Source organism: Lampetra fluviatilis, chromosome 38 (genome assembly GCF_964198595.1).
Source record: "Lampetra fluviatilis chromosome 38, kcLamFluv1.1, whole genome shotgun sequence".
Lineage (NCBI taxonomy): Eukaryota > Metazoa > Chordata > Hyperoartia > Petromyzontiformes > Petromyzontidae > Lampetra > Lampetra fluviatilis.
This window is the reverse complement of record NC_136312.1, coordinates 9,829,767-9,846,284: the sequence shown is the minus strand read 5'-3', so window position 1 is coordinate 9,846,284 and position 16,518 is coordinate 9,829,767. Positions and strand designations below refer to the sequence as shown.

The 16,518-nt window shown below is 53.9% G+C and overlaps 1 protein-coding gene across 2 annotated transcripts in view; it reads right to left on the bottom strand.

Moving 5' to 3' along the window:
* ATXN10 (ataxin 10) overlaps positions 1–14,642 on the bottom strand; it is a 59,188-nt gene extending 44,546 nt beyond the window's left edge. Inside the window, exons 1-9 of one of the 2 annotated variants that reach the window (XM_078874160.1) lie at positions 14,420–14,642; positions 6,788–6,970; positions 6,015–6,100; positions 5,793–5,889; positions 4,908–5,072; positions 4,109–4,189; positions 3,802–3,982; positions 3,171–3,279; positions 192–361 (exon numbers count right to left, since the gene is read on the bottom strand). In XM_078874160.1, the coding sequence (XP_078730286.1) occupies positions 192–361; positions 3,171–3,279; positions 3,802–3,982; positions 4,109–4,189; positions 4,908–5,072; positions 5,793–5,889; positions 6,015–6,100; positions 6,788–6,970; positions 14,420–14,619 (1,272 nt within the window). In that variant the 5' untranslated portion in view covers positions 14,620–14,642. The remainder of the gene's footprint in view (positions 1–191; positions 362–3,170; positions 3,280–3,801; positions 3,983–4,108; positions 4,190–4,907; positions 5,073–5,792; positions 5,890–6,014; positions 6,101–6,787; positions 6,971–14,419) is intronic. The other variant, XM_078874161.1, reaches the window with a different exon arrangement.
* Between the last annotated feature and the right edge of the window lie 1,876 nt (positions 14,643–16,518).

Here is a 16,518-nt window from a genome sequence, read left to right as displayed (position 1 = left end):
GCACCCCCACCCCGCTGTGGACAGACCCTGTGGGTAGGCGAGTGGTCAGGGAGGTGACAGACACGGGTGAGCAGTCGGCCAGCGAAACATTCCACGCAGGACGGTGCACCAGGCAGCCTAGGCGAGCGTAAAGTCTGGCCGGCGTGACGGTCGCGATTTCGCCACGGCCGCCGGTCGCCGCGCGCGGTCACCTGGTCCTGGTTGCTGCGGTGAGCGAAACACAGGTTGCCGACGAGCCGCACGAGGTCGCGCTTGACGCCGTGCGCGGGGTGCGCCGCTGAGGAGAGGCCGCCGTAGCCCTGGGCCAGGCTGAAGGCGTTGCGTTCTTCGCGGCCCACGCGGTGGCACTCCCCGAGCAGGTCTGCTCGCGGACACACGACGGCACGCGACGCGACGATGTCAGGTATTGTTCCACCCCAACTGTAAATCTGTTAAAAAAAGAGCGGATTTCTCCAGGATAAAGAAAGAGCCCGATTCTGAAAGCGTCACGGAGTCTCAAGACTCGTTTGTAAGAAGGAACCCGCTGCGTTGAGACATCTGCACGATTCCTTTTAATTCCGCACTTCAGAGTGACCCTTCCCCGTGAGACAGTAGGACCACGGAAGCGGATGGAGAGCTGCTTCTGGGATTTCACAGAAAGGTTAATTTGTTGTGGTCGTGAGCTTGGTCCTCCCTCCCATAACGCACACAGGCTCGCTTTAAACCACCGGCTCAAAACTGTGGCCGTGTCATTTAGCAGCAGCAGGACGAGACGACTGCACACCGGTTTCGCCCTCGTTATGAATCATCAGCACAGTGTAGCCATCGTCGCCTCCTGCTGCCTTGTACCTCGCGGGGGCCTTACGCTGTGGGGTGACAGTTCGCCTCGTGGTGAGACACCGACAGCACAAACCACGATAAAATGGGGTAAATAAACAGAAAAATATTTTTCTAAAACAGCGTCTCCGAGAAGGGACTGCACTACAAACCGCGCTCTCGGCATTGGGCCGAACCGCACGGCACAAGCGCCGCGCGTTGTTTTGTCCCGCATGGGACACGCGCGTGCTCGCAGACGCAAACACTTATCGAGTGTCACGGCCTCGTCTTTCCTCAGCCACCGAACGCTGCGGGGCGCCCGGTTTTAACCCCGCAGGGGGACGAGCGACGAGACTGAGAGGGAGGGAGGGAGGGGGGGGAATTGTTCCCCCGCCACCACCACCCCCTCCCCGCCCCCCTCAGTGCTCGCCGAGGCCGGCGCAGTCGCCTACAACCCAACGGAATTCCCGTCCGCGGCTTCCCTCTGTGACCTGCCGCCCCCTCGAACGGAGGGTCATCAATCACCGCGGAGGGGGCCGCTGTCAGGGCGGCACAGTTTGGCCGACGTCGGGGTGCGCGACACCGGGCAGGGCGAGGTGGCTTGGTGCCCGCTAGCCGCGGGTCTCTGCTAGCGCGCGGCCGACGCTCGTTAGCACGGCGGGCGCCCGCTAGCGTGGCCGACGCTCGTTAGCACGGCGGGCGCCCGCTAGCACGGCCGACGCGGGCATCGGAGTCCTCCCCACCGATGGCGGACGCTCACTTGAAACGAGACGTTCGCAAGCGCTGCGAGGAGGAGCACGTAGACACACACGCACACTCGCGCACGCACGCGGTGTGTGTCAGCAGGCTCGGTGGTGCGGTGGTTCGAGCGCCCCGGCTCACACAAGTCATGAGAACCTGGTCAAGAGTCAATTCGGCCTTTTATAACGTGTGCACAAGTGCAGCCCCTTTCATCAGTCCACAGCTGGAGGGCCTCCCCACGCCGTGCGGGTCGTGGGGCAAGTTTGACCATACTTCTCCGTGCTCATCAGTGCGGGTTGGTGAATAAAGGGAGTACAGTACAATGGGTTTTGTTGCACGACGCTCTACAACACCTGTTGTAGGCTGAGCTTAGCTTTTAATATCTAACAATATTGGGTGCATTCCGGGTGAGTTGGGCATAGGAATGTGGAATTTCCACTGCTGGTTCGGAGCTGCGAGCTCGAGATGGGTAGCACCACCCCTTGTTAATTTGTGCGGGAAGCTACCGCCACTTAACTTTCATAACTTTACCAATCTTACTAAGTTCTCGTTCTAAATGAAAGCTGTTTTTACTAGACTCCTTTATAATTATTTTCCTGGACACATTTTAAAATAAAGTTTTGTGAATGCCAGTGTTGTGGATGGACCAAGAGGGAAGGCCGTGGCTTCGGGAAGGCCTTCGTGCAGCAGTGGATCGAGCATGGCTGATGATGATGACGATGATTTTAAAACAAGGGGCTCTGACGAGTCTACTGTGATGATGGGGACCTAAGTTCTAAACACTACAAAAGCACAAGTTAGCACGCACGAACGCACGCACACACACACACAAACGGGTGGCACTGTAGCCGAACGCACAACTCAAAACGCAATTGAGATTTATACAGCATCTAAACACGTCGCTTCTTCAACGAAGCCCTGCTTTGATGTGGTGAAGAAACGTGAGAGCCCTGAAGACTCGAGTAGCTATCACGGGATAGGGGCACCCACACCAATCAGATAAGTCGGTGCACGGGGGAGACAAAATAATCCTTTCTTCCCAAACTCGCACCGACCAGCACGGTGAAGTATGGTGAGACAACCCCCATGAGCTGCAGGCCTAAACCATGCCCCCCCCCCAGCCCGACCCGCCAGAATCCCACGAAGCTCTGGATGATGGCCAATGAACCGGTGATGAAAAAGAGGACGACCACTGTGGAGTGTGGTGCTGCGGTAGCGAGATGTTAACTCCCTCGCCTGGTATGAAGGCGGTCGTGGGTTCGATCCCGACCCTGACGCCTGCTGTGCGTTGGCGTGTCTCTCTCTCCCCGTGCTCACGTGGATTTTTCTCCGTTTTTCCCCCCACATTTAGAATCGGCGTGGGTTTGGAGTATTTTTGCCGCTATGAATTTCCACGTAATGGTGAGCCACTTCGCCCAGCTATCATTTGTGATCGCCAGGTCGCGTCTGGAAAGAAGAGCTACATAGCTCAGTGGGGCGCAAACTCCAAATATACAGCAGGCGTCAACATCGGGATTGAACCCACGGCCTCCTGTGTACAAGGTGGGGGGTGCCACCGGAAACCCACGGGGAGAAGGAACCGTCGAGTCCCGCCCGGGGATGCGGCGCCCCGACCCGGCGCTCGGCAAACTCACCGACGGCGGCGGCGAGCAAGGTGGGGTGGTCGCGCAGGCACGAGTCTCCGCGCGGTTCGGAGGTCGCCTCGCACAGCACGGACAGCGTCCTCGCCACGAGCAGGGCCTCCTGCCGGAGAGAAGACGACGGCGATGACGACAGCTGCGGCCGCGCGCGCAAAAACCGTCGCACGCGGAAACCGTCACACCGTACGTAGCCATCCGCGCTAATCGGAGACGTGGACGAAGGACAACAGACTAAACCCAAAAAGCAGTTCGAAGGAAATGAGTTTTCAATCTAGACGATTTAAGAGTGCACAGCACCAGTGGCTTCCTAATATTGGAAGGAGCAAGGGCGTTCCAGACGGCCGCAGCGGCGCATCTGAACGCGCGCAATGCGGGGCGCGACCGCCTCTTTTTTTGATGGCCAGGCAAGAGCCGCTACTCTGGCCACGTGAGCGACGGCTGAAGTTGCACCGCCTGTCACACTCGACGTGCTGCACCACGCCACGCCACTTATCTATCCGACGTGCCTTCTTATCACGATGTTTGTTTGGCTGCTGGATGCGTGGGGGGTGGGGGGTTTGTGCCGTTTGGCCTGCGCTCAATAACGATGTTGAAGAAGACCCGACGAGACGGCCTCCCCACTCGCCTCGTCGCCAGCGGCGGCCTCGGCGCAGAGCGATGCCAGTCTCAGCACGGCCGGCCCCGTCGTGCGCAGCTCGTCGGCCAGCCGCATGAGGAACGGCGCCGGCGCGGGGGTCGTCGCCTCCGCCGAAGCCGACGGGGACTCCTCGGCCAGACTCGCGAGGAGCAGCTCCAGCAGCGTCAGCCTGGGAACACGCGCGCGGCGACGCGGGGTCACGGCTCGGGTGACCTCCGGCGGATTTATTCCGGGCGAGGAACTCGAGAGAGAGAGAGACCGCGGTGACGTTCGTTCAACTTGACGGTGCCGTCACCTCAGCTTGAGGTCCAGGTGTTCGTACAGCTGCGCCAGAAGGGTCGAGGACTTGAGAAAGCGTTCCGTCACCATCAGCAGCCTGCAAACGCCAGACCGCAAAAAACGCAAGCTTTTGTACACTTGCCTATACATACGAATATATGTGGATATATGAATATATATATAAAAAAGGGCCGTGATTTGTAATTATATTGGACGATCCGTCACGAGCATTCGTACTCACCCAGGTTTACCACTCGACACAGAGGCCCGCAAGACAAACAGGATAGGAGCTACAACAACCAAGATGCTAGTAGGGCGACACGAAGCACGGCATTCGCTCTCGTGTGTGTGTGTAGAACTTCTATCGCACAGTACTTAGCCAGCCGCGCTCGAAAAGAGAGGACGACTCAGGAGCACGAGGGACAACAGGCAAACGGGAAGGCAGCCACGCGGTGAGCGGGCGTCAACAATTGCCCGAGCTCCGCGCTCCTCTACATATGAAGGTGCGTTCATTGGCCAACAGACGAGTGATTGCCCGTGCCAGCGTAGCACACTCAACCTTTCTCGCGAGCTCTCCAAACCCCGAGGGCGGGGACTCACAGGGCCGTTTCGACCCGACCCCCCCCAAAGCCTCGTCGTGTCTAACGGACGTCGCCACGCCTCCTTCGGCTGCGAGCGGCCTACACCGGGACACGCATTGGTACCCAAATCGTTTCAACAGCAGCCAGAACGCACACGCGCAACGTGTCGTCGTGCAGCAACGGTAACCTCCGCGGGGGTGGGGGGGGGGGCCACGGGCACGCGGAGACACTCACGGCCACTCCAGGTGCGGGCGGGAGCACAGCGCGAGCAGCGCGCGAGCAATGAGCACCCCCGGGGGGTCGCACGCCAGGCGCGCCACCTGGGCGGGGCCCGCGCACGTGTGCAGCGCCATGCAGCTGTAGTCCAGCGTCTTCGCGTCGCCACACTGCAGGAACTTCCTGCGAGGGGCAGAGGCGGAGGTCAAAGGGTTAAACGTGCAGCGCCGGCGGCAAATCGACCGCTCGTGCCACCGAATGCGCGTCGCGATGATCGTTGTCGCGATGATCATTCGCTCACGCGGTACTCTCACTCTGTGTGTGCGACGGAGCACGATCTCACTCCTGCTTGGGGCCTATATGTACTTGGCCCGAGCCAGGGCACAGCGTAATTGTCTGCAACTGATGAGCGCTATCAGTCCTCCACCTGGTCCACTCGGTAAAACAACCATCCCTCCTCCCTCCTCCTCCAATTCCACAATACGCGTCACAGCCTGCACCTGTCCTCACACGCAGCTCCGGCGATCCCAGATGCCCCATCTGGTCCCCATCTGGTCCTGGTGGCCCCCGCAGTCACCTTGTCCAGTGCCAGCTCGAGTCGGCGGAACCGCACCTCCGATTAGCAGGGTTGGCCACGTGCGGTGCGAAAGAAGCTCAACGTACGTGCATTGTGCGGGGCCGGCATGGCTGCGGGTCAACACCTGGTCATCGACTAAAAAAAATACACGGTTCGTTGACTGCTGACGAGGCCCATTGTGCCCCGAGACGCTGTTGCGAAACAACGGGCGACGATGGCTCCCGGTCGGTTTGACCGCTCAGGCCGACGCCGGAGCCAGCTGCGTCCTGGGACGACAGCGAACCTACGAACCGCGACCGCGAGACCGGGACGACAACGTCACGTACAGGTAGAGCTGTGGGTAGGTGGCGGCCCACACCGCCTCCCGCGTGTCCGCGTTCCCGGCCGCGACGTTGCCGAGCACCTGCAGGCCGCAGCGCGCCGCTGTCGCGACGGCAGGACAGGAAAAAAACGACAGAAAAAAAACACCGGCCATGAGCGTGCACGCGATATACACCGACATAGCAAATCGGCGATGTTAGAACACGACCGCTCGCTCGCTCGCCCACCGGTGAAGTACGGCTCATCCGGGGCAGATGGAGGCGGTGGAAACGCAAGCAGCAGCTGCGCCACAGCGTTGATCAGCCCGGCCTCCCTGCGCAACACAAGACAGGCTGCTAAGCACATGCCGGCCTAACAGCATGTACACAATGCACACACAGAGCACATCGCACGCACGCACGCACACACACACACAGAGCACATCACACACACACACAGCACGGCACGTACATATAAACAACAAAGACAAAGATCCCCCGTGTCGCCTAAACAGGCTGTTAGTGCTGTTGACAAGCACCTATGAAGGCCGGTATGACACACGAGGGGGTGGGTGGCCAGCACCACGCCCGGCCACCTTTGTCTCCCCAGTGGTGATGTTTACACATCACACCGAGTCGAACTAGGGGAGGCCCACGATCGGTTCAGAAAATCGTCACCGGTGTTGGCCATAAGCAGGAATCGAACTCGGGTCACCGGGTTCGTAGCGCAGCACGCTAACCAACACATTACCGCTCCCCAAAATAAAAAGACAGACACACACACATGGACACAAAGACAGACACACACCATCACAGACACACACAGACACACAAAGACACACAAAGACACACACCATCACAGACACATAAAGACACAGACACACAAAGACAGACACATACCATCACAGACACACACACCATCACAGACACACAAAGACACAGACACCGGCCGCAACAACCCGGCAGCACCGGTCACGGCGGCACCCGCCGGGCGCGCCGCATGGTGCCGGGCGAGGGCTCACCGGACACGGCGCTGGTTGGCGGGGCACTGCACACACGCGTTGCGGAGGCAGCGGAAGCACTCGCCGGCCACCTCGAGCTCCGCCCGGTCGGACCCCGCGCCGGCGCCGCCCGCTCGGACGGGCGCCGTCACGGCCTCCAGCAGCTGACCAAGGCAGTCGAACAGTGCGGGCTCCGTCGCTTCCCTTCGCCGTCGCACGCCAGCGGTGGCGGAGAGAGAGAGAGGGATAGGGCGAGAGAGGGAGAGATAGGGCGAGGGGTTGGTGAACAAGCAGAGCGAGCCGGGGTGGCAGCACGCTCCCCGCGCTAGCCGGGTCACACCGCACCGCGAACACGCGCCATCTGCGTACGTATGTTGAACTTCTTTCGCACTGTACGCGCTTACCAAAGGCGCGGGGGGAAAAACAACAAACTCAACACAAAAAAGGAGTTCTGAAGAAATGAGTTTTCAATCGAGATTATTTAAAAGTGCACAGCTCGTAGTGGCTTCCTAAGGAAGGAAGAGCATTCCAGACGGCCGCGGGAGCGCATATGAAAGCTTCGCGATGCCGGTGACCGTCTTCGTTCGACGATTAACCAAAAGCCGCTGCTGCTGCGAGGACGACCGGAGTTCGCGTGATGCACTTTGACAAGATCAGCGCGGTATTGTGGTTCATTTGTGGCAAGCACTTTGCCGAACGTCAAGAGTGGACTTAGTGGTACAATAAGCAGATCGTCAGTCGGGCTGACATGGTCAGGCTGACGTGTTCGCTTGGGCAAACAGGCATCCGTCGATTCTCGAGCCGGGCTATGCGACCATTTAAACAATCGATTACTCGAACGAGTATCAGTTCGGATGCGCGATTAATAAACAAGTTTGGGGGTGGGGGGGGAAGTGTCACCTCTTTTACCACGTGTGCCGCTGGATGGGAGGTGACGGCCATGGATTTGTGACTCCATCGGCACATACGTACATGCGTGCTTCATCCCCAGATCGGCAACGTCACGCGCAACAATCCACTCGTTTCCGATACAATTTGACAAGAATAGCATGCGAGGAATGCCGCCGTGGTTGCAATGGTCACCCACTCAATGGACTAGCGATCCATTCATACGAAGCGGTATGAATGGGTACAGCACAGTTAGTCGATTGGCAGGACCCAAGTGGTGGATTAAAGTGTCGCTACTCCCACCTCTGTCTTCTTCCAAGAATTCTGAGCGGTGCGCAAGAGTAGACACTCAAATTCCCCTCTATTGTGGCCATCCAGAGCCCCCTCGAGTGGAGGGAAATTCACCATCACTGGCGTGAGAAGGTAGCTCCGGGTCTGCCACCACTACCTGTCGAGTCCAAGCCAACTTGGTTGCAGGTCGGGGATCCATCACAGGGAAGCGACGGCGAGGTGCGGAGGATTCAACGGCGACGGCCGGGATGACCTCTCGACCTTCACATTCGCGGCTTTTGCGCGCCGAGCACCGGAGGCGGTGTCCCTTCACGGTCCCCAGACCGCCCCCCCACCCCCGGCTCGCCCCCACCCCTCCCCCCCCCCCCCACGAGTTTTCGCTTCCACGTCTCGTTGGGCGCAGTCACGTTCGAGTGTTAACGCCGCCCCCGGCCACGAGGCGTAAACAGTGTCAGGGGCACGTCGCGCGGCAAGTGCTCGCGCAACAGACACCGGCTTCCGACTGACAGACAGCGCCAGCGATCTGAAGACGGGCGCGGCGGCGTGGACGCGGGCACGCCGAGCGATCTCCGCGCCGACGCGGTGGAACAGCGCCGACGCGGCTCAATGCACGTCCCTTCACCCATGTCCCCGCTGTCTGCCCGCGCCCGCCGTCGCCCCCCCCACCCACCCACCCCGCCCCGTTCCACAACAACGAGTGGCGGAGGGGGGCCAGCACAGGATGGTTCGGTGGAGCCCCGGACCAACTGTGTGTGCAGCACCCACCGAGTCTGTCCATCTGTACGATTTGTTGATTTCGCACGTAATCCCGATCAATCCACGTCATGTACTGGCGATCGCGGCAGCGGTTTTTGGCTGGCCATCCAACAAAGACGGCCACTGCATCGCGCGCATTCGAATGCGCTTCTGCAGCCAGGTGGAACGCTCTTCCTTCCGATGTTAGGAAGAAACTCGAGCTATCCACAGATTGAGAACTCATTTCTTGAAGACTGCATTTCGTGTTTAGTTTGTTGTCCTTCCCCCACACCTCCGAGTACCACGGTTTGCTGCATATGGTGCCAAAGAAGTTAAACTTGCATATACACAACATACATACAACACCTCAAACATTGGACTCGCTTGCAGTTAAGGGTTAACATTAATCTTTCACGGTTCGATTTTCACGATTCGATTCAATAACCGAGATCGTTTATAGCGTCCGCTGCGTACGCGCTGGCAAGTTTCGTCCGGTAGCCCACGCGCAATGGGTACGTGTCCAGTCTGTTTTGACTTTCCGCTGCTGAATGAGGGCCTACCCACATCGTGAGTGTCGTGGGGGTTATTTTACCATACTTCGCCATTCTGGTTAATGCTAGTTTGTGAAGGCGTAAAGCAAGGATGCAGGAGCGCAGACATACAAACTAAACTATTCTTATTTTACAAAGGAAAGGCCCACAGAGCCATACAGCTCTTTTTCAGAAGTGACCTGGCCACAAATGATAGCTCAACAAAGCGGCTTATCACGTGGACATTTGTAGCAGGCAAATACTCTAAACATGTCAATTCTAAATGTAGAGGGAACAACCGGAGGAGTCGGAGAAAAATCCACGGGACCGCCAGAAGAATATGCAAACTCCAAATATACAGCAGGCTTCAGGGTCGTGATCGAAACCCACGGCCTCCTGCATACCAGGCGAGGGAGTTAACATTTTTAATATTCGTCTCAAAATACTTGTACTGTCCCAAGAATAACTATAATCACTTGAGCATGTGTTGACGTCATTCTCCAACAGATGAAAAAAACCCATGTACATCCCTCTTACAATACGGTTAAAAAAAACGACCCTCTGCTTGACCATCACTTGGGCCACATAGCCCTTTGACAACTCGTTGTGTGCATGGTGTGTCACCCATCCAGGCACTATCCAGGCTAGAACCTGCTTGGCTTCTGAAGATCCGACGAGCTCGGGTGCGTTCCAGGTGCGATTTCGCAGAAGTTCACACAAGCCTCAAAATGCGTGTACGTTCCCAAGAGGCAATGAAATATTTTTTAAATGCATTGACATCATTCTCCTCATAGATGGAAAAAAAATCCATTTCCATCCTTCTTCCAACATGGTTAAAAAACACACGATCCTCTCTGCTTTACTACCACTTGTAGGGCGACATATCCCTTTAACCCGTTGTGTGCATGGTGTGTCGCCCATCCAAACACTATCCAGGCTCGAACCTGCTTGGCTTCTGAGGACCCAACGAGCCCGGGTGCATTCCAGGTGCGATTTTGCTTACAAGCAGCAAATTCACACAAGCCCTCAAAGTGCGTGTACTGTCCCAAGAGCGAATACAATCGTTTGAAAATGTTTTGACGTAATTCTGTTCGTAGATGAAGAAAAAAAATGCATTTACGTCCTTCTTAACAAATTTAATAACTCCTCCATTGCTTTGCAGTTAACTTTTATCGAGCAATTGTTCTTTGGTTACTACGAATGTGCGTGCTTTTTGTACTGTACCGTGCGTGCTCAAGCTAAAATGTCCATTACCGTACTGGAAATGAATTACGATGTTAAACGTTACACTGCTGTATTGTTTATTGCTGTTAAACCGTGTCGACTGATGAATATTGTTCATTGTTATGGATTTTGTTTATAAGCGTAGTGTAACGTTACGGAGCCAGCTCTCCGTTGAAAAAAGACTTTTGTTCACACTGGGCTCCACCTGGTTTTAATAAATATTTGATGATGATGATGATGAATCCATCTTACATTCGAGAAGGAAAAACGCCCTGGTATTTAACGGGAGTGGTGAAGTGCATTCCTTCATTCGGCAAATCCCATTGCGAGACTGTGGCATCTCCAATCAGACACGTTCAAATGACTTAGGTCTGGTTGGTCTTGCGCTGCACATCTTTGCGTGTGTTTTTTACGCTGTATGTATGTGTTGAACTTCTTTCGCACCGTACGTAGCAAAACCGTGCCAATGCCACCACATCTACACCCTCGACCCCCGGCTTTCGCCAATCCACGCTGACCAGCATGACAAAGCATCATCGAAACAATCAAATAAACGCCACAAGCCGCACGGCGCGGGGAGGCCCTCAACCAGCAATAGATCGACAAAACTGTTCCACAAGTACATGCACTGGTACATCTAATTGTGATTATATGAATGACATTTTTTACCCGACACCATCTTCGTATATTGCCGATCGCGTTCGTATCTGCCTCTTCCAATCACACTTCCCTAGCGAGGTGATTCTTCTTATCAGTTATTAACGCTTCTTCTCATAAGATGCCCAAAACAAATTATCTCCATTGAAATAGTATTACCCAACATAGAGCCAAAGTGTGTCCCTTCTCCAATGAGCACGGTGTGTCACTCAACTCTGTCGGAAGCCCTGAAGCAGTGGTGGAAATTGCACATTCCTATCACTGGCAACAGTCTATCCGTAAAAAAAAAACGCCAGTTAACTTCACGTATAAATTGTTGCTCAATTTATACACCGCCCAAGTGGATGATGGGTTGAAATGACCTCGTTATAGCAAGGGTAATTACGGATGTGAACGCCGTGGAAAGATCGTGGTGGTGCATGCCTGTCCATAGTCCAGCACTTTTTGAGGCAAGTGGATCGTGGAGATTTGTGAAACTCCCAAACCCGCCTGAGCTTGCGAAGTGGCCAGGGCCGGTCAGTACAGCAAGTCGGTTCGTGAACCTAACCGTACGGACCTTGTAAGTGTTATTCTGACGCATGCGTCGTTTTCGTGCTGCGGTGGCGAGATGTTAACTGCCTCGTCTGGTATACGGGAGGTAGTGGGTTCGGTCCCAACCTTTGACAGCCTGTATATTTGGAGTTGGTATGTTTCATTCTCTCCGCGTGATTGCGTGCATTTTTCTTCAGGTCCTTCGAGTATTTAGCGACTATAAATTTCCACATTGATAAGCCACTTCTTTGAGCTATGATGTGTGGCCAGGTCGCTTCTGAAAGAGCTATATAGCTCAGTGGGCCTTAACTAGTAAAATATAAATAGCTAGTTAGATAGGTTTCACCGAGTCCACCGGTTTCCCATCGCTCATGAAACGTGTGCATGAAGAGATGCGAGCGGTGGCCATCTCACATGCGTGCAATTGTTTTTTCCATAAACGCTCCCGATTTCCCCGAACATGCAAACCGTCGCAATCTTACCGAGACGCTCCTTGAGGAGAGCCTCGAGACTCGGCAAAGGCCTTTTTTTCCGGACGAATGACACGACGACCGATGGAGAATGTCCGAACGGTAAATGTGTGGTGTGTGCGCGCTCGCGTTGAGGAAAAACAAAAGGTTAAAGGGTTAAACGTGGACACGGGAAGGCTTGTTTTGAATTCCTCACCACGAAAGCGGCAGCCCGTCTCACGAGTGAAACGCTAGACCGCAGCAGAGTCCGGGGCGCGGGGCGGGTGCATGTCGCCCTCACCTGCGGAACGTTAACTGGCCGGAGCTGAAAGACTAAAAGGTGCCTAATGACCAATGGGGCAAGAGGAAGCGCCCACCGTTTAAGCCGCAAGGGCCACTCAAGCCACATTCCAAAACAGCCGAGGTACCCAAAAGTCGGGGGAACGCACGAGGTGCTGAAATGAAATAGGATAAAACCCCGAGGGGGTGAGTGTACACTGGCCGATACCGTGGCCTTTTAGGAGGAGATTTTTGGCGTTCGGATGGGTTTTTTAAGAGTGGGATTAAATGTCAAATGCGCATCGCTCTCGAACCAGACAAGTGCTGCTTTCAAGACAGCTTACACCTGATCACAATAAATTACACTTCACCTGCTGCCATCGTTACGTCGCCACCAGAAGCGCCATGTCAATGACAGATGTCGCCATGGAGCAAGCATCTTAGAGACGGCGCGGAATTCGTATTAAGTACACAGCGTTTGAATGTAAGGGTTATTTCCTCAATATGATATACGTAGTGGAACTTTTATTTCACCAGGAGATGGAAACAACCCGTTAATACATGAAACATGGTCTCATTCGCAAGGATGTACTTGGGTTCAAGCACGAGTTTGGTTTCAAAAATCTAACAGGTTAAAACAAAGCATCAATAGCACAGATCTGAACGACAAACAAAACTAGAAACGAACTTCCACTTGCAGGCTTAATTCAGAAAAAGAACCAGTCAAGCATCTAAGACCAGGACTCCTCCTGACACAGCATCAACGTGGCTTCTACAATGTGGCTTAACAGGTGTCATCTAAGCCCACGTTCTTTCTTATTTCGTGTGGCACGTTGTAGGCACGAGCGACACACTTTTGAAACTGTGATGTTACAATTGGACGTCTAGGAAAATTGAGTCATTCAACAGCATTGGCTTGTCCACTGGTGAACTGCTTTGGTGGCGCCATGCAACGTAGTTGATGGGCAGTCAGCAGTTGACTTTATTGCGAACTAATAGGGCTGTACGATTCATCGATTTCAAATCGAAATCGCAATTTGAAACAATGTGATAAATAAATCTCAAAGGCTGCGATTTTTGCGATTTGAAAAGTCATTTTACTTTCTTATTGGAATTGTTATATTTTTTATTATTCTAACTTTATTTATTTAACTTAACACTTGTTCTATGTTTGATTGTTCGATATCAATTAAACCATTTTAATAAATACATGTTGGAAGCAAATAATTTCTTTTAAGTTCTCATGCTTGCATTAGAATACACAGAGCAGTTCATATTTTGATGGTATCATGTGGTAATGCTCCATCACATGTTTTATATCTATTACACAGTGAATATTCAACTGAAGCTTGACAAATCCAATGGGCAGTCAGCAGTTGACTTTGTTGCTACCGAAGAGCAGCAGTCCACTCGTAACGTAGACGGCTTCACAGCGCCACCACGTGTGAGCTCGTGCGACTACATCAGCGGGCCACAGTTCTCCAGATCACGGCGACAAAATGATTCGCATTCAATCCCTGAAGCACTGCGCCTCTCAACCAGGGGGGGCTCTGTGCTAGACAAGGGGGGGAGGCTCTGTGGTAGACAAGGGGGGGGCTCTGTGATAGACAAGGGGGGGAGGCTCTGTGGTAGACAAGGGGGGGGGGCTCTGTGGTAGACAAGGGGGGCTCTGTGGTAGACAAGGGGGGGGGCTCTGTAGTAGACAGGGGGGGGGCTCTGTGGTAGACAAGGGGGGGGGCTCTGTGGTAGACAGGGGGGGGGCTCTGTGGTAGACAGGGGGGGGGGCTCTGTGGTAGACAAGGGGGGGGGGCTCTGTGGTAGACAAGAGGGGGGGGCTCTGTGGTAGACAGGGGGGGGCTCTGTGGTAGACAAGGGGGGGGGCTCTGTGGTAGACAGGGGGGGGCGGCTCTGTGGTAGACAAGAGGGGGGGGCTCTGTGGTAGACAAGGGGGGGGGCTCTGTGGTAGACAACCCAGGGGAGGGGGGCTCTGTGCTAGTCACGCTGGAGGGTGGGGGGGGGGTCCATGAGAGTGCACCAGGCCGCAGTCCAGCCCCGGCCGTTACCCGCACCTGTTCGCCGGGTGAACGAAAGCGGCTGTCAGGGACCGGAGTGTGCCCAGCAGCGGCCTCCACGCGGCTGCCGCGGCGCCCGGGTCCCTCGCGCCGGAGTTGGCGGCAGCGGCGGCGTCGTCCGCTACGCGCGAAGCGACCTCGTCCCGCAGGCGAGCCGTGAGAGCCGCCACGTCCATAGCCTCCATGGAGGCCGCCATGATGGCCCGGTCCCCCGCCCCGCCCCGCCCCTCCGCCGTTGGTATCACGTGACTCGTCGCGCGTACGCCCACGGTAGGGAGGGAGTCACGTGACGCGCCCCGCCCCCCCGCCGTTGTTACCACGTGACTCGTCGCGCGTGCGCCCACGGTGGGGAGGGAGTCACGTGACGCGCACCGCCCCCCCCCGTTGTTACCACGTGACTCGTCGCGCGTGCACCCACGGTGGGGGGGGGGAATCACGTGACGCTACCCACACACCTCTCCCTCCTTCCCCCGAGCCCCCCCACCCACCACGTTCGCGGACCACGTGGGGTCAGTGGGGAGACGCGTTGCACGACGCACGAGGCTTTCGCGGATTTTCGGAAGGCGTCCAGAATCAGAATATTAAATGTTTTTTTTGCAGACCGGAGGAAATCCGATGGGCTACGAAGTTTTTGTTTACACAGATGTCCAGTATGGGTCAGAACGCTAGGCCGCGAACAGTTGGCGGAATGTCCCGTGGTGTTTGGCAGAGAATGGGGCGAGATTTACAAACAAAACTGGTTCGTCGAAGAAAACTAATTATATACATAAAAGACGTTTCAGGCAATGGCCCACATGATTAGCCGCCACTTCGTTGGGCTATAATTTGTAGCCAAGTCACTTCTGAAAAAATAAGCTAATAGCTGTATAGGCTTTATCTGGTAAGAATTTTTAAAATAATGTTTAGTTTAATTTGCATTTTTGTTTAAAGTTATTTGTTCACCTCTCCTATACTTTGCACTCCTATCGTGTTTTGTATTGTTTGTTGTAACGTTCTGACCGGCACCCTCCTGGACATCTGTGAAAAAATAGCTCTATAGCTCATTCGATTCATCCAGTATACTGTAAATACTTATTCTGTAAATGCAATGTATGGTTAGCTGGCGCTGACGAAGCGTTGCAGAATAGTGAAAGATTAATTTTATTTGTGAAGGGATTCAATTTTACACCACGTTACATGTACAATGGTAACATTGCGATGTTCTACATGCGTTATTATTGTGATGTTTTACCAATGACAACGGCGACGTGAAATACTAGACAATATAGCAACGATAATATTATTCTCTATTCAATGATTTAGCAGCATTTTTTTAAAGCTTTATAACGTGTATACTGTATTGTAATAGCAGCATTGGCTAAGGCACAACCTTGTATTTCATTTAAAATAGTACTGTGCTAATACAACAAAAAGCTGTGCAATAGTAGTGCTGTAATTAATATGTATATGCCACTTTTCCTTCTAAAATTGTCCATACATATAAACTAATATTTTTCCATATATGTGCGTTCTTTGTAAATAAGATACGTTATACGCTTAAGCAGTGCTTATTTTTCCTACAACAAAAATATATTGTTTTTTTTTTAAAGATGCATTTCTAAAACATTGTACATTACGTCTCATAGCAGTCCCATTGTTTCATCCAGGAAAGAGTCTCAAGATCTATTTCCAAGAGAGGTCCTGCTCACATTGGGCGGCACGGTGGCGACGTGGTAACACTTATAATATATTTGGGGGGACACATCCCCCCCCCCCCAATATTCAAATATGCTCAAAATGTCCCCCCCCAATATATTGATTGTGGTTATGGTTGTACTTTATTAACCCCTAATCTCTGCCATTACATACAATAAAACAAGAAAAGGTAAAAAAGAAAAAACAGAGCAATGTAATACAATACACTATTAAACATTATTGTAAAGAATAACTAAAAAGTCCATCCTGTGTGTTAGTGATTGTTTTTTATATTTTAGGGAGGAAATGGCAGGAAATTCGTTTTCAAATTTAGATTTATTTTTTTCTGGGGAGGGACCCCCAGACCCCTGGAAGATTTGGTCCCCCCCAATGTTGACTCCATGGCTCCGGCCTTGACTCAC